The 25,611-nt window shown below is 31.8% G+C and overlaps 1 protein-coding gene across 7 annotated transcripts in view; it reads right to left on the minus strand.

The window, feature by feature from the left end:
* Window positions 1-451: 451 nt before the first annotated feature.
* The window catches only part of LOC134229395 (collagen alpha-1(XIII) chain-like), a 32,282-nt gene continuing 7,122 nt past the window's right edge, over window positions 452-25,611 (minus strand). Inside the window, exons 3-26 of one of the 7 annotated variants that reach the window (XM_062711137.1) lie at window positions 20,284-20,300; window positions 20,156-20,173; window positions 17,923-17,949; window positions 17,749-17,784; window positions 17,595-17,657; window positions 17,184-17,243; window positions 17,032-17,061; window positions 13,574-13,690; window positions 13,125-13,151; window positions 13,005-13,031; window positions 12,186-12,272; window positions 11,417-11,488; window positions 9,060-9,173; window positions 8,276-8,335; window positions 4,955-5,044; window positions 4,674-4,724; window positions 4,539-4,571; window positions 4,380-4,415; window positions 4,043-4,078; window positions 3,055-3,099; window positions 2,536-2,598; window positions 1,319-1,390; window positions 1,165-1,209; window positions 453-742 (exon numbers count right to left, since the gene is read on the minus strand). In XM_062711137.1, the coding sequence (XP_062567121.1) occupies window positions 605-742; window positions 1,165-1,209; window positions 1,319-1,390; window positions 2,536-2,598; window positions 3,055-3,099; window positions 4,043-4,078; window positions 4,380-4,415; window positions 4,539-4,571; window positions 4,674-4,724; window positions 4,955-5,044; window positions 8,276-8,335; window positions 9,060-9,173; window positions 11,417-11,488; window positions 12,186-12,272; window positions 13,005-13,031; window positions 13,125-13,151; window positions 13,574-13,690; window positions 17,032-17,061; window positions 17,184-17,243; window positions 17,595-17,657; window positions 17,749-17,784; window positions 17,923-17,949; window positions 20,156-20,173; window positions 20,284-20,300 (1,364 nt within the window). In that variant the 3' untranslated portion in view covers window positions 453-604. Of the gene's footprint in view, window positions 743-1,164; window positions 1,210-1,318; window positions 1,391-2,535; window positions 2,599-3,054; window positions 3,100-4,042; window positions 4,079-4,379; window positions 4,416-4,538; window positions 4,572-4,673; window positions 4,725-4,954; window positions 5,045-8,275; window positions 8,336-9,059; window positions 9,174-11,416; window positions 11,489-12,185; window positions 12,273-12,522; window positions 12,601-13,004; window positions 13,032-13,124; window positions 13,152-13,573; window positions 13,691-14,653; window positions 14,726-17,031; window positions 17,062-17,183; window positions 17,244-17,594; window positions 17,658-17,748; window positions 17,785-17,922; window positions 17,950-20,155; window positions 20,174-20,283; window positions 20,301-25,611 lie in introns of all 7 variants that reach the window. The other 6 variants (XM_062711138.1, XM_062711142.1, XM_062711140.1 and 3 more) reach the window with 6 other exon arrangements.

Raw genomic sequence — 25,611 nt, forward strand, 5'->3', positions numbered from 1 at the left:
ATTATCAAAAGAAACCATTAAATCCAAAAACTTAGCAAGCTTTATGTTATTGAACACTGGTGAAGGTTCCAATACAAGCCGCGGAATAGCCAAACCGACAATTGTTGGTTTCATATAAATAAATCTTGAAATACAATGTAAGAACAAATAAATTTTGCATCTTTAGGAATTCGTTTTATTTTTAATTATCATTGCTGTTGATATAAGTATATTATATGTAAAATACGATGAAAACGTGCAATGGCATTATTTACATATATCCGGTATCTTGTGATTGATAATGAAAATTGGATTTTTTTGTATTTTTTTTAGAAAAATGATTAAGACTTATGAGAATTCCAAAAATAGCACACCCTCTAGAAAAATCCAGTTATACTATAGGTTCTTCGAAAAAAAAGCAATATTTACTTGAGAACGGTTTTGTGAGGTTCATAACAAAAAACATTTTTCTAAGTATTCACTGAAAACACTTCAAGCATTTCTGTAGAGCTATCCAGAATTTGTACATCTTACAATATTGACAACAAATCGTAATAAAGAGATGCCATGCAATACTTAAATGAATTATTATCAAAAGAAGATTTCAAAACAAGAAAATAAAGTCTTAGACTGTAGATTGGGTAACACCATGCACGGTTTTGTGGAGCATGCATGTTACCTTTGTATAATACTGAATACCACAACCAGGTAATGGGAGACCGTTCTCACCAACAGGACACGGGGCATCTAGACCTGGCATACCCTGACCATGCAAAACCATGACCAATTAGCATGTATATATGTCACAAATACAACTTTTGGGACACAACACAAAATGACAATAACAACAAAAATCGACAGATATTATGACAACAAACATAAAAAAAATATCACAGTAAGGTAGTTTTTAATATTTTATTTTCACAAATATCTATTCGCTTAAATATATATATTTTTTCCAACATGACTGTTTAAAGTTCAACATTTTATTTAAAAAAAACTGTAAATTTTAGTTATAAGACGAATATAGCCTATGAACTATTAATAGCAAAAACTGCTATACCTGGGTATTTATATTCAACTTTTAAATTTGACCTATACAATCATATATTTCAATATTCTTTCCTACGTAGATTATGCCTTTCTGAAATAATGTAAAGGAAATAGAAAATGACAAAATATTACCTGTATTCCTTTCATTCCTCGTTTGCCCCTTCTTCCCCTATCCCCCTAAATAATAGAATGCACACTGGGATTTTTTGTACAATGCAACAAATACGGGATTCAAAACATTAACAAGAAAACCTATCGAGCACATTCACGCGGTTATCGTTCCTACCTTTTCTCCTTTCTGACATGTACATGCAGCCTCACCCACCGTGTTCAGAGGCCCGGGGGGACCTGGCGGGCCCTGAAAAAAGGGGGTACAAAAATAATCATATTTGGATAAAAATCAATTATATACCGTATAACGGGTTTCCTGGCAGGTGTAAAATTTGGCGCAATTTATTTTAGCGGACACAGGGTTTCAACTCTTTGCAGATGAACACAAAGAAGAGAATAGAATATTTTAGCGATTAATATTTTAGCGGGCTACCATAAAAACGCCAAAATAAGCCAAAATTAGCACCCCGCTAAAATAACCTGCTATACGGTATTTTTTGCAGATATTTCACAGAGTAAAGATTTACAGATCAAAATGACAATTTTAATCACTTAATACTTGTAAACAGTCAAAATTCTTAGTTAGAAAATTTAAAAAATCGAATTGTAAGGATTCCTTTTCAAGTACAAATTAGTTAAAGATTAAACTTTGCCATGTATTTCTTGAACAGTAATTCATATTGTAGGATTAGTGATGCATATATATGTCGTAATAATAATACAGCATAAAAATAAATATAATTGTGTTGAAAGTTGCAAATAATAAAAAAAATATTTCTTCAGCCAATAAATCAATGATCTGTGCTTTTAAAGAATGCCAACAAAAACCTGGAAAAATAAAAAGATCATGCATATTAGCAAGCATATTAACCACACGTGAACTATGCATCACACAGTATTCAATACACTTGCACTGATCCTATACAGTTTTAAAATTTTAAAACATGTCAAAAGTCATTTTGGCTGAATTAAAAAAAAATATTAAATTATTATTTTATATTTTAAAGGTTTCAAACATTAAAAGATGTGATAATAAAAATGCTTTAATCAATTACAGTGGAGCTTTAGATCCATTTACTTGAGACAAACAGAAATGAAGTTATATAATTTGTATTATCTACTGCAATTAAGATACATTAATGTGTTCTGACTATTAATTCCAAATTAAAAAAAATTACCATATCAGTAAGAATTTTAAGAATTTGAAAACGTGCTGTAACTACTCAGTTTTAATGGTGCTTAAAATAAATTTGTCAATTCCATGCATGGTATCATCAAAGCGTTTTTAAAACAGTCAACCCTTGAAACATCGCATTTTCTCTCCTGTTAACAGAGATATTTGAATGCTGATGCATTAAGGATGGACTGTATCATCAAACTCAGAGAACTCACCATCGGGCCTTGTAGACCTCTATCACCAATCTCTCCTTTTTCCCCTTGTGGCCCAAATCGCCCCTATGTTAATCAATTACACATAAAATCTTACCATTACACACCTAACTGTTATAACTACATTTTATTGGAAGAGTACCTAAAGCAATCATTTTATTGCTAACTCTTATTAAGCCTTTTTCAGAATGGACTACGTTTCTAATAAATACTTGCATAGGATACTTGCAACTACAAGGATTTCTTCAGCTAGAACACGATGGAGGATTGAAGTTATTGAATAACATTCATTAAAGGTCCACGTGTTGCAGAGTCATTATACATAAACATGTATCATTTGACATCCACGTGTTTGTAGCAAAGGAACTACAACATCAAATTTTCTAGCCATTCAAAACATTGAAGCCATAAAGCAACAATGAAGCTGGGGCCCTTCTTAGCAATAAATTTTTACATAAACCTGTCAATGCATAAACCTACAATTTACTTTAAAACAATTGTCTTCAAACAGAGAGAACTTACTGGTAACCCCATTGGTCCCATCTGTCCATCCTCGCCCTTTTCTCCCTATGATGAACGAAAATGAAACATGAAAGAGAAGCAATAAAATTTAAAAATCTACAATCGAAAAATAAATACATCAGACTTTATTCAATTTCCAGAAATAAAAATATTCATTTTTGTTCTTTCAGACCAAATAAAAAAAATAAAATATTATCATTTGCAAATATTTTTCTTAGATGAACCTACTGAAGGGAATGTATGTTCAATTCTGTGTGAACTTATTTGGCGGTCAGAGGTCATATCGCTACCGAATCACTCGGCGAGATGATATCTTGTTTACATATATTTCTGTCTGGATTCGGAACTATCAAGTTAAAAGCGATGACAAAGAGAAATTATTGAACATAGAGATATTTTTCATTCAACAGATGTTCAATAGATTGTCGGTGTGAAGAACGTTTTAAATACTATGATTAAACTAAAATCGCACTTTAGTAAATTAAAACAGGAGATATCCCCGCTTTTGACTTCAGATATATTAAGATTTCATAAAATAGTATGATTGTTATCAGTAGGGAGCATTGTTCTTACATTATAAACAAAGAATTCGACTGCTGAACATCATTGTAAATATTCAAATGTTGGAGCGAGACGAACTTTCAAGACCAAACAACTTCTAAGTCATTGTGCATCACAACATAAAATACGGCGGCCCGATAGTGTGATAAATGCAGTTTTACTCGGAATTTATTCATCTTAAATGTACATATAAGTGATAAAGAACAATGTTAAAAAGTTAAGTGGGAAATGAACTGTTGGTACGTGATCAATCTACTGAGAAGCCCTTCGGGCTTAACAGGATTTGATCACGTGACTAAGTTCATTTCCCACAGAACTTTTTAACATTGTTGTTTATTTCTTAAATAAACTTCGTTATACCTATCGAAGACAATGACATCGATTTTAAAATGTTCATTATTGAATAGGAGATTACATTTCTACTTACCATTTCTCCTTTTGGACCCTCTGGACCTTTTTCACCCTAAAATTGAATAATTGAAAGAAATCTGTCATTCTTACAAACAAATTGCATTACATTGAATATACATGGGATTGAAATTGCATTTGAAGTGATAAATGATTGGTTTGGTTTTTTACTACTCTTTTGATGCTCACTCCTTCATGGCACCTGATCCCACCTCTGATGTTTTGGATGTCCATGTTTGCTCAGTGCTCCTATTTTGTATTGTTTTATGGACTTTTGATCTTGAATACTGTTCGTTATCTCTATCTGTTTCATGCTTTTATGCAAGTAGTTACAATGTAACAATAGTAAAGCCAACCTTTATCCCTGGTCTTCCCTGTAAACCTACTGGTCCCTGTAGTAAAATGGATAGTATTAAACATATTACACAATTACTTTTTATTGAAATTGAAAAATGTTTAAAATTAAGGGGTTTTTTTGTGTCGCCATGTGGTAAATATTAAATAAAGAATTAAACCTGTGGACCAGGGGGTCCTGGTGGTCCGGGAATCTGGAAAAAAGAAGAGAAGATTTGGATTTATGCTGAATTCAAAAATAAATTAACTTGGTTTAGAGTTGATGTTACACAAACACAACAAATGGAACAACTTACAACTCGAGTAACTCCTTTCAAGTCCGAGCTGTTTATTATGCTTGTATCCCCCTAAAATAAAAAAAATACATATATAGTTATATTACCATGACACATTTACATCCCGTTTCTCTTTTCCCTCTATCACAAAAAATTTACAAACATCATGTTTTAACGAGGCAGTTTTTTTTAATTCAAATTATTTTCAAATCAAGTCTAAGATAAGATTTTAATTAAGTTTCATTCTTCATTAGGTTAACCATAGTTTGAAAATGTCGTAACACATTATTGGCAGTGCTTACTGGTGGGCCCGGTAGTCCTGGGGGACCTATCTGTCCGTCACGTCCCGGGGGTCCCTCGGGACCCTGATCTCCCTTGTCGCCTTTCTCCCCCTAAAAATGGATAGTGTTTTATAACTTACTTCATTATTTATGGACAAAAAAATTCCAGAAATATATTTATTAATATCCTAGATAAAGCAATATATATTCGACAGTAATGTGACAATTACAAACAGTGCTCAAAAATTCAATTCAAGCAATAAACATTCTGAGCAGAACCAACAAGGGCATCTAAAATAGAGGAAGGATCAGGTGCCATAGAAGAGTAAGCATCCCCTAATCATCACGTCACACCTGTCCGCTGCATAATCCATTCCTTGCCACGATCGGATACACGGAAAATTTTGTGTAAAAAAAACAATAGTTAAATATTCATGAAAGGCGTCAGTCAACACTTGTCATATTATATTTAATTTATTGAACAAGGTCATTGTATTAGCCAGAGAATCTGCAAAAGGTTGTCTTTAAACGAGATATAGTTGACATCCTCGTATCATCAATAAATAAGGTAAAGATGACTGTGGTCCACCTAAAATAACTTATAATCGATACAAATCTGTACACAGACCATAAGCACGTACCCCCTGGAAATTCCAGAGGTAGTATAGGGCACCTTTTTGGAACTTACTTGTCAATAACTTGCCTTGATATAGAAATTGTTCGTATATGTAGAAGTAAGTCTTGCGTTTGAGGTAAACTCAGAGACATACACTCCCTATGCATATTTAATTATATAATGCGACATAAATAAGGAAAATTGAGATAGAAAAGTTGGTATGACTTTTATAATAAAGCCATCAATACCAAAATTATTTTACTCTGAAACATAACTGTTATTTTATAAAACGTCATCAATATATCTAAATGTTGAACGAAATGCCAGAGGAATATCTTTTCTTTACATTGAGACGTTCTTCACAATAAATTCTGCTTCATATGAAAACAAAAGCAGGTTTGTTAATAACAGATGTTATTAGTACCCATGGGAATCTCTAGATCTGATATCTCAAAAAACACATGGATAATGTCAATGAGAAACACAGCCTTGGAGTACTTGTACGTAGAATCAAAGTAATTACACAAAATAAATGTTTGAAGATGACCAAGGACAAAATATGCAAGTTCAAGAGTTCGATTTTTAGAAAGTATTTATTTATGATTTCAAAGTGAAATGGTTGTATTAAGTGTTGATACTATTGATGTTGGTAAAAATTGCTGATTTTAAATTTTCCTTAAAAATTTCTTAGAGTTTCAAGTACCTCTTGCACCTCTCAAAATATGTTGTTGTACATAAATCAATAAGTTTCCCCTTCAGTGTTGTTAATATTTAAGTAAGAAAAGAGATGTTTAGTATAACATAAACATAAACAAGAACCCACTTCTATGGCACGCCAAATTCACAAAAATCAGATAATCATAGTTTCACAATCGATAAACTAGGTTTATCGGTTGTAAACTATAGTTTACAAACCGTAAACTATAGTTAACAACGTTAATCTATATTTCACATCTGTAAACCATAGTTAACGCGATAATCTATGTTTCACAACCGTAAACAATACTTAACACCGAAAACAATCATTTGCGATTGCAAAATATAGATTATCTGATAAATACATTTTCACGATTTGTAAACTATAGTTTACAAACCGTTAACTATAGTTAACGATCTGATAAATATAGTTTCACGATTTGTGAAACTATGATTAACAACTCTTAACTATAGTTTACGATCGTAAATTATAGTTAACAGACGGAAATCTATGTTTATCAACAAAATCTATTGTTAACGCTTTATTACAGACAGATAAACTTAAATTAACATTCGTAAACTATAGTTAACAACCGTTAAATATAGTTTTACAGATGAAAACTATACTTAACGAATCGTTAACTATAGTTTACGGTTTGTAAACTATAGTTTACAGCCGATAAGCCTAGTTTATCAATTGTGAAACTATGATTATCTCATTTTTGTGAATTTGGCGTGCCATACACTTCGTTTGTAAGAGTTTTTACGACGTTTAGGAATTTAGCATAGATAAGGTTATTTCAGTTCATTTTAATTATTAGAAATTTTTGAAAATCAAATACAGCGTTATTTTATCCATTTCAATATTAATTAATATTCATAATTTGTGTAATATTAAGCTTCAAGTGTTAAATCAAACAGATATAGCTAAAAATAAAATTGAAGGATACAAATACCATATATAATGTTACAGAATTTTACGGTGAAAAACAATCGAAACAGATTTAGCAGATAATTCAACCTCTAATTACAATATAGCTCTACAATACTGTTTTCATAGATATAGAAAATGATACTTTCATTGAGATAGAATACTAGTATGTTCAATGGCGCAAACACTATCTAGAATGAGTACTTTGATTAATTTAAAGGGCGATATTTGTTAGGGTTAGGGTTATTTACGTGATGCATTCAATTCGACTTTCCTTATTTGAGTAGCAATATACATGTACCCCTACCACCTGAGTGTGGTTAGGTCTCCCATTTTCATGGTTTCTGAAGAGCATGTTCTATGTACGAACATTTTTTTTCTAAAGTTAAATTATTATAAAAACAGGATAATGATCAAGGTTATCATCAGTTTCATTTAAATACAATAGTTCGCAAATAGTCGATACAATGACCTTGTCAGCATATACAATTTATCATTACGTCGAATGCTGACTCAAGTTTTCTTTTTTTTTGGCCATTATTTACACACTCGATTGTCTACAGATTTTCCCATTTGCTCGATCATGACAAGTAGCACATGGCGGGTTAGACAGGTCGTCAGGGGATGCTCACTCCTTTATGACATCTGATTCAAATATATGATGTTTCTACAGGTCCGTGTTTGCTCTGTCCTCAATTTGTATTGTTTGAATGGAATTTTGAGCTTGATTACTGTTCATTATCTACATATTTCACTCTAGTCTTTCATTAAAATAGATATAATAAGACAAAGGCTTGTATTCTATTTACATGTACTATAAAATAAACTCCATCTGACAAGTCTAGATGAGAGACAAAAATCATCAAAATTTTACCAAGATGAAAAAAAAATATTGAAAGACTTCTCGAGAGTTATTAAAACTTAGAATGAGATTCCTAAACTTTATTAAGACGTCTTTCCCTCTTTTTGTCAGAAGAAATTTTTATATAGAAATATCATCTAGAAGCTTGATAACAATGATTGACCATGATATAAAATTAATTGTGGCATTGTTACAATTTCTACAATTAGAGGTCAAAAGGTCAGTTGTCATACTTACGGGAACTCCTCTGATGCCTGGTTTGCCATCTTTCCCAGGAATACCCAATCCTCGCTCGCCCTAACGTAATAAAGGAAACACGGATGTCAATTGCCCAAGTACAATATAGGTCAAAGGTAAGTCGTTTTTGTAAAGAATAATTGAGACTCATTTATGAAAACAACAAAAAACTCATCTTTCATCGCATATTCATATCTACATTTAATTTTTCTATATATTATAAATTAGGGTCTGGGAGCTAAAGAACAACATTTGTACGCAGTCACAACGCATTTGTATTGCAAATTTATTAGTTATTCAATGACAATCTAAGAAATCTCCTTTTTCTTCTACCCGCTGATGAAAACAAAATCGGGATTCCGCGGATTTAGAACTTCTTAGAAAATGAAGTGTGAAAATGTGCATCCATTTCTTCAAACATTGTTATTTCATTTCTAGAGTATCAAATATCAACTTTCTTATATATGGATACATTATATAAATATAGCCCTTTGATGAAATCAATCCATAAATATATCGACTTCAAAGAAAAGCTTATCGACCGAGTACGAAGTGAGTACAAGGTCGATATGCTTTTCTGAAAAGTCGATATATCTATGGATTGACCGAATTAAAGGGTTACATTTGTTATATCATTTTTCTACGGATATTGACAAAACAAAATTTGAAGATAATGGTAACTAAAAGTTTTTCTCTTGTCTTTTCTAACACATAGAGACTATCAAAATAAAATAAAATAAATATTGAAATTTAATTTTACTACGTAACAAAAAATACAGCCTACCTGTTCCCCTGGTGCCCCTTCATCACCTTTGGCACCTTTTTCACCCGGAAGTCCTCTTTTACCCAGAAGTCCCCGTGGCCCTGGTCTCCCAATACCTCGTTTTCCTCGTTTACCCTTATCGAGGAAAAAATATGATGTAGATTAAAGGATAGGTACGTTTTTAATTAAAACAATTCAACTTTTAAAAAAATTTTATTTGGAGATCACATAAAAAGATATTTTAAATCTTGCATTGAAGTTTTACAGAACCATGCTGCTTGAAGCAACTCGATCTTAATAATGTAACATCCATCCAAGTTAATAATATGTATGCTAGAAGCAATCATATTAATTCTTCCATTTCCATTAAAAGTTGGTATGTTCCCAATTGGGAAAGTAGAGTTATGAAATCATTAGAAATCAAAAACCTTTAATGTTGTTTTGATTACTATAAAGTAGGTTTTAAAACTGTTAATATTTAAATTATTTTTGTACATGCACAACTTCTTCATGCAAACAGATTTAATTGAAAAAATATGTTAATGGTAGTCTAACAACCATCTGAAACTGTATGATAAACGTGATGACTTAACTTTTCAATCGTCAACTTCCCTTACTTATGCAGCAATATACCTTCATCATCAGCATACGGCGTTTAGATCTCTCAGTTGATACGATAGACAAGGGCATGCACTACGTTTGAATAATTTCTAAAAACAAGTAAATTGGTTAGCAATTTACCTTTTTTAGAAATTTTCATTTAAAGTCATCCTTTCGTGAGTTCTAAGGTCGATAAAATTATGTTATCAGTAAATAGAATTTATCATTAACAATTATCAAATGCTGACTGTCGTTTTTCATACTAATTGTTAGGTCATTTTATGCAAACTGTCGACGGATTTTCCTGTTATTTCCCGATCATGTCAAGGAGCACAAGGCGGGTGTGATCGGTCGGCGAGGTGTGCTCACCCCTCCATGGCACCTGATTTCATCTGATATTTTGAGGTACGTGTTTGCTCTGCTCCAATCTTGTATTGTTTATTAGACATTTGAGCTTGAATACCATTCGTTATCTCCATACATTCCATCTATAAATACTATAATTTCGGATTCTCTTACTTCATACAAAGAAACTGTTACTAAACATTTTGATAAGACAGAACTACGTATAACTGCAACAAACCTTAGCAATGACAAAATAGGATGAGGAAGATCTATTTTTTAAAAAAAGCCGGCTTTATGTTATTGCATTTTCATGATTTTTGCAATCGTCCTCGAGAAAATATTTGCACCCAGAGAAGTATTGAAAAGAGCAAATGTTTCTTTAGACAACAAGAAGTAAAAAATATTATTTGCACAAAAGGAGATGGGTGAACATGTCGACAGATAAGCCCATAACGCGACAAACATTAAGGTGAAAAATTAAATCTCAATCTTATCAAAATTTTCCTTAATATTTCATATAACATTTAAGTATATTTCATGTAAAATCTCTACAACTTGCTCAAATCTCATGAAGTTTGAAGTTATTTGCATTTGAATTATTATACACACACGAAAGAGGACAAAACGAGTCATTTTTTTCACACTATAACACTATTTTTCGTTATAAGTGGTTCTTCTCTCCATTTTTTTGAAAGATAATCCTCAAAGTTTGCATAAAAACATACATATTTTGGTTTCCAAAATTATGGAGCAAAGACCCACTAAACCTTAAAAATATAATTTTATGACATATCTTTCGTATCTTTTAGAGAAATACTAGAAGTCCCTTAAGTCAATGGTCATATCACAAACACTTCATACTTCATTAGGACTTGTGTAGCGTAGTGGTTAGCGTGCTGGTCTCAAAAGAGAATACAGCTCAGGCTTTTTATTGCCAGGGTTCGAACCCAATGGATACCACATTATTTTTTTTATATCAAAGAATAAATTTTAACGAAAAATTTTCCTCAAAACTTTTTGTTTCTCATGATTTCATAAAAATCAATGATGAGAACTTTACTCTAAATACTAAATTCACAATTTGAATATGATTCTTATATATCTGAAGCTATTGGGCTTTCTGCACGCTAAGTTCACCCATCTCCTTTAATTTTTTTTCAACCTAAAGTTTTAAAATGTTGTTTCTATAAATGTTGATAGAGCTAAAATAAAGCAACTGTGTTCATCAGTTGATTGAAATACTCACTAAATATGAAACTCAACTTGTGCAACATCTTCAGTGATAGCTACAGAAAAACAAAACTACATGTATCTATAAACATAACACATGCCGAACATAAAACAACATGCAGACCACTGAACACTTTGTTTTTACTATTCATTCATGTTTTATTAGCAGGGTGTACATTCGCACCACTTTGATATTTCTTTACCTTTTTGCCGCGCCTCCCTCTGTCACCCTTTTGTCCTCTGACACCTGGTAATCCCGGTAGTCCTATTTCACCCTTCATGAGGAACAAATTCTTTGTTATATAGAGCTTGACATTTTTAATTGAGTAATTCTTTGATAGATTTGCAACTTTCAACAGCGCATTGTCAAAATGGTTATGCTATCTAGAGTATTATTTATTATTTGCCAATATATACTATTAATCTATATAGTATGAGATAAATGAACAATTTCAACAATTTTAGATTGTTAAACTTGGAAATACATGACTGCAAATACAAACCTTCTGCAAGCTGAAAAGATGTTAGTTGATGCAATATGTTAGTGGACTGCAGCAAATACATGAACATGCAGAAAAAGCAACTTTCAGTTTTCCCGCCACCAAGGATAGCCACCGAATACCTCCACTAATTGCCTCCTTCTTGAGCGCCGTCTGTTGGCACAGCCTCGATTTCGTGATCGTCTCTGACGTAATTGATCCTCGCCCTCATCCGAGTCAGGAGAGGATGGATCTCCCGATTTTACAGCACTTGACAACACCTCCATGCGACATGTTCTCGAATGGCGCTTAAGGCAGACAATTTTGAAAGTTAAGCAGCGTTATTTATTGATTATTTTGTATTTGCTGCAGTCACCTTGATTTTTTTTCAAATATTGCTGCATACACACAAGGTACAGTTTCTGCAGCGCAATCTTTCCAGTAAAAGCTGATTAGTAACCTATTGAGACCATCGCAGGATGATTAAGCTCACCCGTGGTCCTAAATCCCCTTTCTCGCCCTTTATATACCCTGCGGGATAACCCCTTGAATTGGGTACAGATAACATGAGACCAGCTACCTGAAATAAATTTCATTTTAACTGTACCTCAGTTCTTATATTTACGCCTTAGTTTGGCCCACAAACTATCAGACATGCATATAATGCGTCCCATCTCCATGCTTATGATCGAATCTAAATTCTTACAATTTAAGATTAACTATACCAATGCATTCTTTCTATCAAATTAAAACCTATCGGTCACACTGTCTTGACGCCAAGCAACTCAACATTTATGACGTCATGCAATTGCACATGCTCCGAGACTTACTTGCTGACCTTTAGGACCTGGAGGTCCTGGGTCGCCTCTACCGGGGAGACCTTGAACCCCATTCGATCCCTTTATACCCTATCATGAGGATATATTGGTTGGAAAGAAAGTATAAATACATGTAGGTAAGATATCCTACTTTAAAGATGTATTGGATGGAGAGAAAATATGAACTGAACTTCTCACATTAACTCTTCAATCAAATATCAGAAACTTACATAGGCCTTAGATATTTGCCATTTTTTATCATGACCCATGGTAAACCCTAATCAATTTTTAATTAATTTCATTTTAATGCATGTATTTATTTATAATTTAAAGGTTTTGGACTTTTTTTTTAGTAATTTAAGGATATCCTCCTTTTAAAGGATAATTTTCAAATCCTTGTAGAAAACGTTAAAATCAAAAATTCAAATTTTAAAATTTCCTTTTTTTAAGATAATCTATAAATTATAAGGCAAAATATTGCCAGTAATTCTTACCGGTACTCCCGGATTGCCAGGAACACCCTACGAAGGAAAAAATAAATGTCTACTTCAGTGGTTCTATTTCACAAAAGTACTGACTTAGATTTCATGTCATACACTCAATAATCTACTTACTCGATCGCCTTTAGGCCCAGGGGGTCCCTGTAACAAAGATACCCCAATATAGATTAATAGGGGAAATGGGTAAAAGTTATTCTAACCTGCTTAAGGAAAATGAAAATAAGGGGCACGATATTTGTTCATTACCTAATAAACATGCAAAAAAGTATAGACTTTAACAAATTTCTATACAGTTTTCATAGTTAAAAAAAAAAGAACTGAAATTTTAAGAACAGGTTTAATAGATTCTTTCTGAACTAATGAGAAAGGAAACAAACCAGAAAATAATATGCCTGATGCAGGATGAGACCATGCACTAAAAGGACAAACAGTTTTACACAGAGATAAAAAGGAAAAATCTTTATGTTCTTCTAAAATCATTTCAAACTTTAAAATGTTAGTGATGCACAGCATGACTTGAAAAAAAAGTTAAGGTTTTCTGCAAAACTTAAAAAATTATTTACCTGTGGTCCGGCTGGTCCAGGTAGGCCATCAAATCCGGGTAACCCTGTATCCCCTTTGGGTCCCGGTGCACCTGGATCGCCCTGCAACCCCTTGGAGCCCTTCTCCCCTGGTTCACCCTTAATATAGTTCATAAATATTTATTGGCCAAGACTCTGAGAGATTACAATAAAGTACTGTAATCCGTCTCTAAAGAATATGGAAGAATAGGGCCATGTATTTGGCCTTCATCTACTTTTTAATGATGACTGAGGGAAAAAATAATAAAATGGCTCTTATTAAGACTACTTCAAATGAGAACTGATTCTCAATATAAAATTACGGATAACAGATACATATTCATTTTTTTTAAATTTTAACTTAAACCACACAAACACATGCACATGAATACAGAACACAAAGTACATATAAACAGGCACCTATTTATCAAGTGTTAACTACCATAAACAGTTACAAGCTAATGCAATGTGCTCTATGAATTGTCCTTTCTTTTTACTTCTGTATACATGTACAGCTCTTAAGTGAAATCAAAAACAATTTTATATGGAGATACATGTACATGTATATGATTCTTGGTAAATTGGCTTCTATAGGCCAGCAATTTGCCTTTAGTAACTTTCATTGTTCGACTTTGAAATCAAAAGATTGCAGAATTCATGTCCAGAATATAAGCAAATAAAACTTTGAAACTTATTTTACATTTTCATCTGCAATATTTTCCAGTGACAAAAAAGAAATGACGATGTTGAAGAAAAATACATATATTTCCTACAAGAATGCGAAGAGATATCCTTATTATTGATGGTGTGAGCACTATAGACAAGGTTGTTTTACCGTACATCATAGGTTCTAAAAAAATAATGTTAAGCTAGAGTTATTGTTCCTGGCTGAGGAGCCTATTTCTTAATATACTATCATTGTTAAATATATCCCAATGAAATGTTTTAGAGGTTAGCAAACCAACCAATTAGATAGTTGAATCATTTAGGATATTAAACAGTACATACATGTACATACTAGTATATGGGTAATACATTTGATCATGTTAAGAACTGCCACAACTGAAAGTTTTCCAACACTACCTTGAGAATTTCGAGCTGCTGTTCTGCGTCCACTGGGGCGGAACTGGGTACACCCCTCGGTCCACGGTCACCCTTCAAGGAGGATCATGCTTCAGTCATGCATTCATGCAACAACATTATTTAATACCTAGTCATTCCACTAAATAATCAACATAATGCACTGTTTTACTCATAGATGCATGCAATATCAATCCATTCATGTTTTTTTTCTTTCTTTTTATTTGTCTACCCTTTACCCCATCCCACCACCACTCTTTAATTTCCGAAGATTGTTAGTGTTTATTAAAGGGGGTTCGTTTCACTCCTTATTTGTCTGTCTTTTATTTTAATTTTTAGTAGTTTATTTTATTACAGGAGTGGGGATATCCAAATCTTTAGCTATATGTTTTCATTTATATGTTTAGTGCTTTCCTCCTTTTTTCTACCCTTTTTTATTTCTTTTTTAAGAATAGAAAGTCTGACTCAGGTATTCTAATGGCCGGTTGCGTATCTCGGATTTAAACCTACGATCAATGATTCCGGGTTTAAATCCAAGTTTTCGCGTTGCACGCATGTAAGGATTGGCTGAGTACGGTTCAGAATTACGGTAAATTCTGAACCTGGTGTAGGGGTGGATTAAACCCAGCTTTACAACGTTTCCATGGATTTTTTTAATTGAATTTAATTTTTTGGGTAGAATATTTCAATAATTTGAAATATTACGATGTTGCTAAGGTGTTTTATGGTAATGATGATTGCATTGATAGATTTTGCAGTATTAAAAAAGCTATTCTACAAGAAAAATTTTATGGCAATATTGCATGTTGATTTTTCTTTTTGCACAAATTCTCAACAGCTGTTCAATGTGCCGTTTTAACACTGATGTAGCTGTAGTATAAAGTTTTGGAAGATACTTTTAAAATACATAAATGTACATAAACAGGAATTTTATAGAAACTTTCTAATATACCAAATTTAAATCAAATTAAAAATTTTAGATTTTCGTCAACAGCTTATGATACACATTCCAATAATTTCTAATAATGCCGAATTCCCTAGAGATAAAAAGTCTTTCGCTTATCTGGCTATCTACACGGCCGTAGGAACCGGGTCGGGGGAGGAAGGACATGTTCGTCCCCTATAATTTTGCCGCTGTATAAAATTCTCTAGAAAACATAGTATGTTTAATGTATTATAAGGTTTTTTTTCCATTTGATTTTAAACTAAAACTTTAGATTTATACATTGTTCCTTTATTATTTATATACATATATTGTGTTTTGGTATTGATTCCAAATCTTTATCCCTGTTTTCTTATGTTTTCAGTTTTTATGTTTGAGTTTCGATGAAAGATGCCGTGATTTCAATATATATCTTTGATTTTAATAAATATATCCTTTTAATGTTCAACCAGTTACTAGTGTATTAAAACTTGTTTTGAAATGCTGTAATATTAGGAAATCTTTTATCTTTCAACATCTTATATGAGTAAGTCAAGATTAGGTAAACCTTACTCAGTTTTATAGCGTGCAACAGCAATGCGACTTAGGTAAACCCGACTCAACTGGGGTTTAAACCCGGCTTACGTGATCTACGGATCAGCCACTGAGCTGTACTTATCTGAGCCATAGATACGCAACCGGCCATAAGTATAACAACGGCGAGACTGTAAAAGTATATGAGCGTGGAGATCTTGTATGTTAAGTTTACGTAACTTTGTGGTTTTAGATATTCACCACACATCACCAGAACTGATTATTTAACAGTTGTTTCCCAAACAACAGTTGTTTGTTGAATAAACAAACTTGTTATTTTGACTATGTTTTGTTTTTCCTTGATGTTTGAGTTTTCTCTCCAAATGATATCAAGTTCTCATGGATACCAAATAATTTCTAATGACTTGGTGTCTATATTACTTCTACAGGCATATGTTCTTAAAGATTGATTGTGCAAATAAGTAAAGATTTTTTCCTCCCATCATTTCGTTGTTTTGGATTATGTAAATTGGTAGTATTTCAACACTTTAATTGAAATTCAATTCTGAGGCAATATATGTGCTTTACTTTTTCATGCATTAAAGATGAATTGAACTTGGAAAAAAATTAAAATTGAAAAAAAAAATTGAACCTTACTAAAATTGAACTTAACATGGAAATATACAAAGCGATGTAATCCAATTGCATGCCTGTGGCAAGATTTGTTCATGCAAGAAGACATGTTTGACCAAAAGAAAAATTCCTGGGCAAGCGCAAATTACTGAGTATAAATTAAAATTAAATGTAATACACAACGCTGTAACGCAATCACACGTTTGTGGCAAAGTTTCTTCATGCAAGAAGACATGTTTGACCAAAAAGGAAAATTCTTGGGCATGCGCAAATTAACATGCAAGGTACCGACCTTTATTGTAATAACTTCATAAGACGCCCCCTAACAAAAACGGATATGTGAAAAAATAAGATTTTATTGACATTAGACATTTCAATTCTAATTTTGAAGAATTTCAGTGTCCGTTATATTCATTGCATTTTTTGTCACGTGATATTTGGTACCTTAAGGTCTACTATATTTCGGAACGTTTCGTCTTGGAATCGTATTGACCTTTTAACCCCCTGTAGAACAAAATTACATTGCAATAAATTTAATATAAAGTAGTACGATGTTGTGTTTTAAATGCATCAAAAGCATTTAGTGATTGGTTATAAATCCCTGCCGGGAACAGAAGTATTATATCAATTATACAATCCTTCAGGTTACAAGATACAGTGTAAATCAAAGGAAGATTAAAGATTCTGTGATAAAGCATCAATGCTACGAATTATCCTTAATATCAAATAAAAACACATCAACAAATAATCGAAATATCATATACATCTACATAAACATCTTATTCTGATTTGTCTTGAAATCGATCAAATTGCTATAAACTATGAATTTAGACTGAATTAGAGGTTTGTTTTCACCTTTGGTCCTGGTGCCCCGTCATATCCAGGTAAACCCTCATTTCCCTTGTCTCCTTTATCTCCCTGAAACACAATAAACGTGTAGTAATGTCGAGTAAAATATAAAGAAAAATATAGTTATTATTTCATATATTTAATTAAGAATTTGTCATACCTTTGGTCCTCTAGGACCCGGTTCACCAGTATTGCCCTGTGGTCAAAATTAACAATTATTAATGTTTTGTAAACTATAGTGTTGTGTTCAAATAAAATAATAGATAGATAATAATAATTTAAATACACACAATAAAACGCAAAATCAGAGACTAATCAGTACAGAGTTATCTACCTTTGGTCCTGTTTGCCCCATGGGACCCTGCAACATACAAGGAACCAATGATATTTAAGAAATTGTGATTTTATCTCATGTTAGTTGTACATGCAAACAATCTCTATGTTTAATTTAGCCAATTACATACATGTCCTAGAAATAAGAATAACCGAATTCAAATTGTATAACTTTTAAAAACTACTTATTAAAATAATAACAACTTTAATTTTCTTGAATGAAAAATATTGCCTTATCTTTTGCAGCCTTTCAAAACATAAGTTTATGCATTTACATAGCATCCATTAGGATTCATATTTACTAAGATACTAATGTTATATCTTCGGGTTAAAGATAATAAAAAAAAAATGCATTTGACAAATAAAAGAACAGAAAATCGTGCTTCTGGTTGTTAAGGAATTTGAAGTGGCCCAAAGAAAAATAAAACTGAGAACAGACTGTAGTCATAATTTCAAATTGATAAAACTTTCCAAATAATTTTGATAATCAAAATAAAATTTTCATCATATGTTTCAATTGAAGCGTTTTGCACAACTGCATTTTTTAGCTAATACATTGAATGAAACATGATATTATAAATCAAAATTTTGACTTAAGTTCTCAGTTCGTGGTGTTGGGACCTGAACTGATGAGAAGCATTTATTGTGAGATACATATATTAGATAAGTATTAAATAAGTGTGAGTTAAGTTTTAGTATTATCAGCGGGTATTTTTATGTTATTATTGTTTCTTCATCACAGTAACAAACTGAACATTCGAATTTGAAAAAAATATCGAACATAAAAATTATTTCAAGTACTCATAAAATCGAATATAAGATGGTGATTCGAAGTTAATATGCAATCATTTTTTCTCATTCTGCATTTGTGACATTTTTTTTCAAATCATGCAGGTTTTATTTGTGTCGAGTAACAGTATAATTATGTTGTGCTTTAAAATAAAATAATTTTGATGTAAAAGTCAAACGGACCGGAAACCCTGGGTAGCCGATATCACCTTTGGGTCCCTGAAAAATACATCCAAATAACTGCCTACTCAATCACTAAATCAATCAAATTAACAACTAATTCAAAATTAATTTCTTATTCAACCAAATCACTATAACAAGTGTATCGCAAATATAACTAATTACTAGTATTAATTCAACTAAATATCTAAAAACTAATTAAAAAATGAAGTTACTTAAGTTTAAATATTATTGAATAAAACTACAGACTAAACACGATGCAAAATCTCCATGTATTCTAATTCCTACATTTTAAGATCATGATATTTGTATAAATTTCTAGTTATTTTTCACGATTCAGTTGCAGTTAAAACTTCATTTATCCCATCTTGAGATACTGCATATGACTTATTTGTAGCTCTATCCCAGCAGATTAACATAAGTACATGTAGGTGCACTTTACTAAATTACCAATCGTTAAACAAATTGCAGAACTACTTTCCGCGATCTCTTTCTTTTAAATGGTTGTCTGTTTTATGTTCCATGCATTTGAAACAGAATAAAGACATTTGTCAAACTCTATGCGTCTTCATCTATACATCGTTATTCTTCATCAAACAGACACAATTGCAGTAGGCCAATCAGAGGTGCATTTATGCCATGTTAACTGCATCAGCAGCTGCCTGCAATAATGCGTTGAGAAACCACAGATCCACAAAATAGACATTTACACGTGTGCTACCCGAGGAAGAAAGAGCATACCCCCTTGGAGGGCTGACATGAAATGAATCTTAAAGCCCTCTTTTCGACATGGGAGGCATAAGCTTGAAAAAGGGAAAACTGTTAACTTTAAAAAATGTAAAATTTGCTTGATGGGAGTTGCCGTCTAGTTTTAGGAGAAATATGAGTAATTTGCACTAAGGAAATTACCTACAGACAGCCTTGAACTACAGTAATTATCTAGTCTTGTTGGTTATAATGAGCTAAAATACTACTATTAATTATGATGAATTAGTTTTAACCTACCTACGTGATAAGTGAAAGCAGGCATATCTTACAGATTGGCTTAAACATTTATTATAAATTATTAGATATATAAAGATTGTTATTCAGCATCCTTTAATATGAAAACCATTATTAAATAAAGTAGTTATATACCCTTTAAAAGAAAAGTAGAGGTGAGATAATAAAGCCAATTCCCTTCAGTAATATAAGTTAAAATTGTTAATTTTTATGATCATTGTAAATAAGAAAGAAGAAAAGATAATGTTGATTTTTAACAATACCGGAAACCCACTGTCCCCCTGAAACACATTATGACATGTACATTTGGTTTAAAGAAATACATTTTTCCAATTTTCTTTATTCATATTCATTTTTATCGAATTAAAAACCCATCAAAAACAATAGTTACCCTTTCGCCTTTTTGACCTGCAAAAGAAAATTTATCATTAGATTTTATGAATTTAATTATGTTTTTTAATTTATCTAAAAAAAAAATAAGTTCAGTAGTGCTATGTTGCAACCACTATTGAAATAACGACCACTATTGAAATAATCATATCAGTAGTGGTTGAGAGTGCATTTCAATAGCAAACATAGTTAGTAACCACTTTTGAAACACGACCACTATTGAAATAATTACATCAATAGTGGTTGAGAGTGCATTTCAATAACAGACATAGATATAAACCACTTTTGAAACACGACCACTATTGAAGCAATTATATCAAAAGTGGTTGAGAGTGCATTTCAATAACAAACATAGATATTAACCACTATTGAAATACGACCACTGTTGAAATAATTACTTCAATAATGGGTGAGAGAGCATTTCAATATGATAACCATAGGTTTCAACACTATTGAAATACGAACACTATTAAAATAATTCTCTAATTGTGGGGAAGAGTGCTTTTCAATATGATTACCATAGGTTTCAACCACTATTGAAATACGACCAGTATTGAAAGAAAAGTTTCACCGCGTAATTTTTAATTTTTTATCCAAATTTTAACAAAAATTGGATTATGGGTGAAAAATATATACATGTAGATTAATAATTAAAGTGTGTAAATTAATAAGGAAGGTCTACAATTTCTTTATATTCTAGCAATATATTTTTTGCATCATTTTCAATGAAATCAAACCAAAAAATATATACCAATCCAGGCATCCATATTTTGTTTGTATCATCTGTCCTTAAATGAAGATATAGATAGTTATTGAAATTATAATTTCAAAAGTGATTTAAATAATTATTTTGATAGTTGCTGATAATATTACAAAACTAAAACCATAATTTAATCCATATTGAAATCTTTATTTCAAAAGTGAACATTATTTCAATAGTGGTTGCAACCTATGTTTGTTATTGAAATTAATCTCACCCACTATTGAAATAATTATTTCAATAGTAGTCGTTGAAATAAAGTAAATGAATCATTGTCAATTTAACTGGATGAAAATCTACAAGGCATCTAAGTAAACAAATCAGTTGTGTCTTAAAGCATTGTTCTTCAGTTTTTGCAATGACGTCATGATCAAAGCTGACAAACTACACTATACTGAAATTTTGATGACTTTAACATAATGTTTTTGATAATATATATATACAAAAATAAAGATTTTATTCTGCGTCAACTTCCCGGTAAAAATAACTAGAGAATATACAAGAAAATATCTTCATCACCTGCATACGGAGTTTATATCTTTCAATTGATTCGATAGGCAAGAGCATGCTCTACGTATGAACAATTTCTAAAACGAGGTAAATTATTGACAAACAAGTTGATGGACAAAAATTTCATTTAGTTGACTAAAGTAATCATAAATTTCAGAAGTCACAAGTGTCTATGGTCCTTAACTGGTAATAAACACACGTATGACCTAAATTTAAGTCAGCCAATACAATTTATTTTAGCAAACATGAAGCGTGACGTTTTTCATACTAATTGTTTGTCCATTTGTTATTTATATATACTGAAATTTGACGAAAAAGTAGTGAAACTTTCAGAACGCAGTGATGATTATTTTTCCACTTTATTTCCCTGATGACTTTAATCATGACAAGGAGTACACGGCATGGGTGTGACAAGTCGGCATGGGATGACCTTGTCAGCCAATACAATTTATCTCAAATGCATGGCACTTATTGTTAGTCCATTATTTATACACTGAATTGACGACTGATTTTTCTGTTATTTCCCGATCATGACAAGGAGAACACGGCGGGTGTGACAGGTCGGCAGGGGATACTCAGTCCCCCATGTTTGCTCTGCTCCCATTATGCTCGTATCGTTTTAAGGACTTTTGATCTTGGATACTGTTCGTTATCTCCATATGTTTCACACATTTACATTTCCACAGACGTCACATTCATGAATGTCATCTTTATTGTAATGAAATCATAGGCATACAATAAGGAGATAATAATTAATAATTCAAATCAAAAGTCCTTTGAAACAAAAAAGAAAGGAAACACAACAAACAAGTGCCTCTTGTTACATCAGAGGTGGGATTATGTGCCATTTAGAAGTAAATATCTTCTATCGTCACGGGCTTCTTGTCATGACTGGACAAACGGGAAAATCCGTAAACAAATCAGTTTGTAAATAATGACCCTAGAATTGTAATGAAAGACATCAGTCAGCATTCGACTTAAGGAGAAATTATATTTGCTGACAAGGTCAATGTATTGACCATAAAACTTCCAAAATTTTGACTTTAAACGAGACTGTTGATATCCTTGTTTCATCAACATGTTTTTCAAAGGTCTTTCCTAGATTTAGAAACTATTCTTTATTAAGATCATGCTCTAAAAGTAGTGAATTTAGAAACTATTCTTTATCAAGATCATGCTCTAAAAGAAGTGAATTTAGAAATTATTCGTTATCAAGATCATGCTCTAAAAGTAGTGAATCATCTATGGGATATAAAGTCCATATGCAGGCGAAATGTGTATATGCTATTAAAATAAGAAAAGTTGACGATAGTAAGTTGAAACTAACATATGTATGATAATGTTTTGGTGTTAGGTTACCGTCTTTTTCAGGTAAAATGTCCAAAATATGAAACTGAGTGAATTAATAATACGTCTAAATTTGAGTTGAAGGCCAGAGCAAGAGTTTCTTATTTTCACGTACATGGTTTTGAATAAATTCTTATTCATGTGAAGACAAAGATAAAGTGCAAAGGATTAATGAAACTTGTTTGTTAAGCATTCTTCTATTTCGATCTAGAATGTATATTTCTGGATAAATACTTTATTACAAGACTTTATATATATTATATTGTCAAAACTTCTTTGAGATTAGTTTAAGAACGTTCCTTGCAAATTATATATAAAAATTCTAAAGTTTAGAGAACATTATGTGAAACAATATAAAGACTTTCTCTAAATTCCAGTTCCGCCTTTCTGACTGAAACACATATCTTCTTTATTAAGAAAGGGTTGGAACTCAAATGAACAGGAATTAACGGTATGCTTTCAAGTAAATTCCGACATTATTTTGTCAAATTTACAACACATTGTGTACGAATTGTATAGAATTTGTAAAACATGGTTTATTACACAAACATTCGTTTACATTGAATAAATATCAAATACCGGTACTTTTGCCTGTGAACTCCTGTTTTTCACATGCGTCCTTTTTGTTTCTCGGGTCTTTCATTTAAATCATATTTCGTTTGTTTTATAAATTTCTTGACATTCATATATTTTTTGATAAGTAACTGAAAGTAATTTTTGAAATTCAACGAATTAAAGTTATATAGGTAGTATTCAATACTTTTTTACTTCTAGAATTTAAGAAAAGGAATTCACACAAGTGAATAAAACTGGTTGTTGACAGTTAAATTGCCTTTATTCTAAACCTTTAAGCAATATATTCATCAATTTTACTGCTCCAAAATTTAGCAAAGATTCTTTGTAAATTTAGCGAAGAACACATATAACTTTAAATTTGTGAAAGTCTAGACAGAGTTCATATTAAGACTATCGCAGGTTTATTCGACTTCATTCACAAAATTGGGGAACATCATTTCTTCAATGAACAAATATCAAAAGCGCACGCGTCACGGTTCTTCCATTTTCGTTTTATCACGGGATTCTACGCCACGCGCACCTGTTGATGAGATTTTAAGGGGGAGTGTTTTTGCACTTGCTTCTGATGTAATAATCCATTGCTTCTGTGATCATAAATACGGAGAAGTGTATAAAAACAAAGATAGATAGAGTGTACTTAAACGTCCTACCCCATAATTACGTTGTGCTTCATTGTTAAATTATTACACCTTTGGACAAAAAATAGCTATGTTATCTTCAGCCGTTCTGGATCGCTCTGCTCTGTCTATCTCAAATGTTAGGCAAACATTCTTTGGGATACGCTGCGCATTCATTTGATATGCTGCGTTAGTTTGTCTGTTTCATTTGCCAGTGTAAAACATTAATATTTCATTTGACAATTTATGAGTTTCTATTACTAATCTAAATGTGCTATCCTATTTTTTTTTACACTAGACGAGGGCTTACCAAAGTTAATTGTCCAACTACTAGTAACTCAATTCAGGATCAGTAAACTATACTGAAAATGAAATAGAAGTACTAGTAAATAGAAGTACAAAAATAATATGGACTAAACTTGTTTTTCAAAGAATTTTATTGGTATAGTTAACTGTTTAAATCAAAAGACTTCACACTGTCTATGTATGAATCTTGTATATTTCAAAGTGAAAACCCACATTGTCAAATTTCATTAAAGGCTATCTACAGTGCATTTAATTCCAATCCCAGAAAACATGCAGTCTTTGTATTTATGTAATTGGGATCTACCACAGAACAATTTAAGATTTGGAGAAGATTTCGTCCAGACTCTCCATTTCCCGTATTTAATAAGACATATGTTGCCAGTATGTAAACTTTATTTCAATTGTTTTGAGCATGAACCAATCACGCGTAATAAGCAGTATTACTGAGGTTTATCTCGGAGTTAATTCTTCAGTCATGGTTTTTACTATTAGAAGGAGCTTCAGGACTTGCGATTTGAAAAACGTCTTCTTTCTTTGCCAAAGCAACGGAAAAAAATTATATATATTGTTAAAAGAACTTCAGAACTTTCTATGAAAACAAAATCTTTATTATAGAATATAATGGTCTTATTTTGTCTGGCTTATGACGCAAAGCTGATATTCAAAAGAAATTCATCTGTTACAATCTTTTTTTCCATACTAATTTTATTATTCTGCAAGCAAAAGTCGAATAGAGACAGCATGGTATTTACCTGTAGACAAGACTCGGATTCTAATAATACTGTTATTAAATTGTTTTAAATATTTGAACAAACTCTTTAACATCCGTTTGCTTGTCCATGTTATTGCAAAATAAATGTTTAACTTTCAAGATAAACAAGTAAATGAAACAAGAATACAAGAAATTTCGTATAAAAAATCATCATTTCTGACATAAGTTTTACTAACATACTAATTGTTCGACGAATTATTTCTTAATCATGACATGGACCGGTCGGCAGGGGATGTTCACTCCTCCATGGCACCTGATTCCACGTCTAATGTTTAAGAGGTCCGTGTTTGCTCTTCTCCTGATTTATATTTGTTTAACGGAATTTTGAGCTTGAATACTGGTCGTTATCTCCATATATATTGAGAGATATATCAGAACTGTGACATTAATAAATATACATTTATAATTTCTAATTAATATGCACTTTATGCTCACTACCCA

Source organism: Saccostrea cucullata, unplaced genomic scaffold (assembly GCF_032062105.1).
Source record: "Saccostrea cucullata isolate Sc308-1 unplaced genomic scaffold, CSIRO_AGI_Scuc_v1 ctg368, whole genome shotgun sequence".
Classification (NCBI taxonomy): domain Eukaryota; kingdom Metazoa; phylum Mollusca; class Bivalvia; order Ostreida; family Ostreidae; genus Saccostrea; species Saccostrea cuccullata.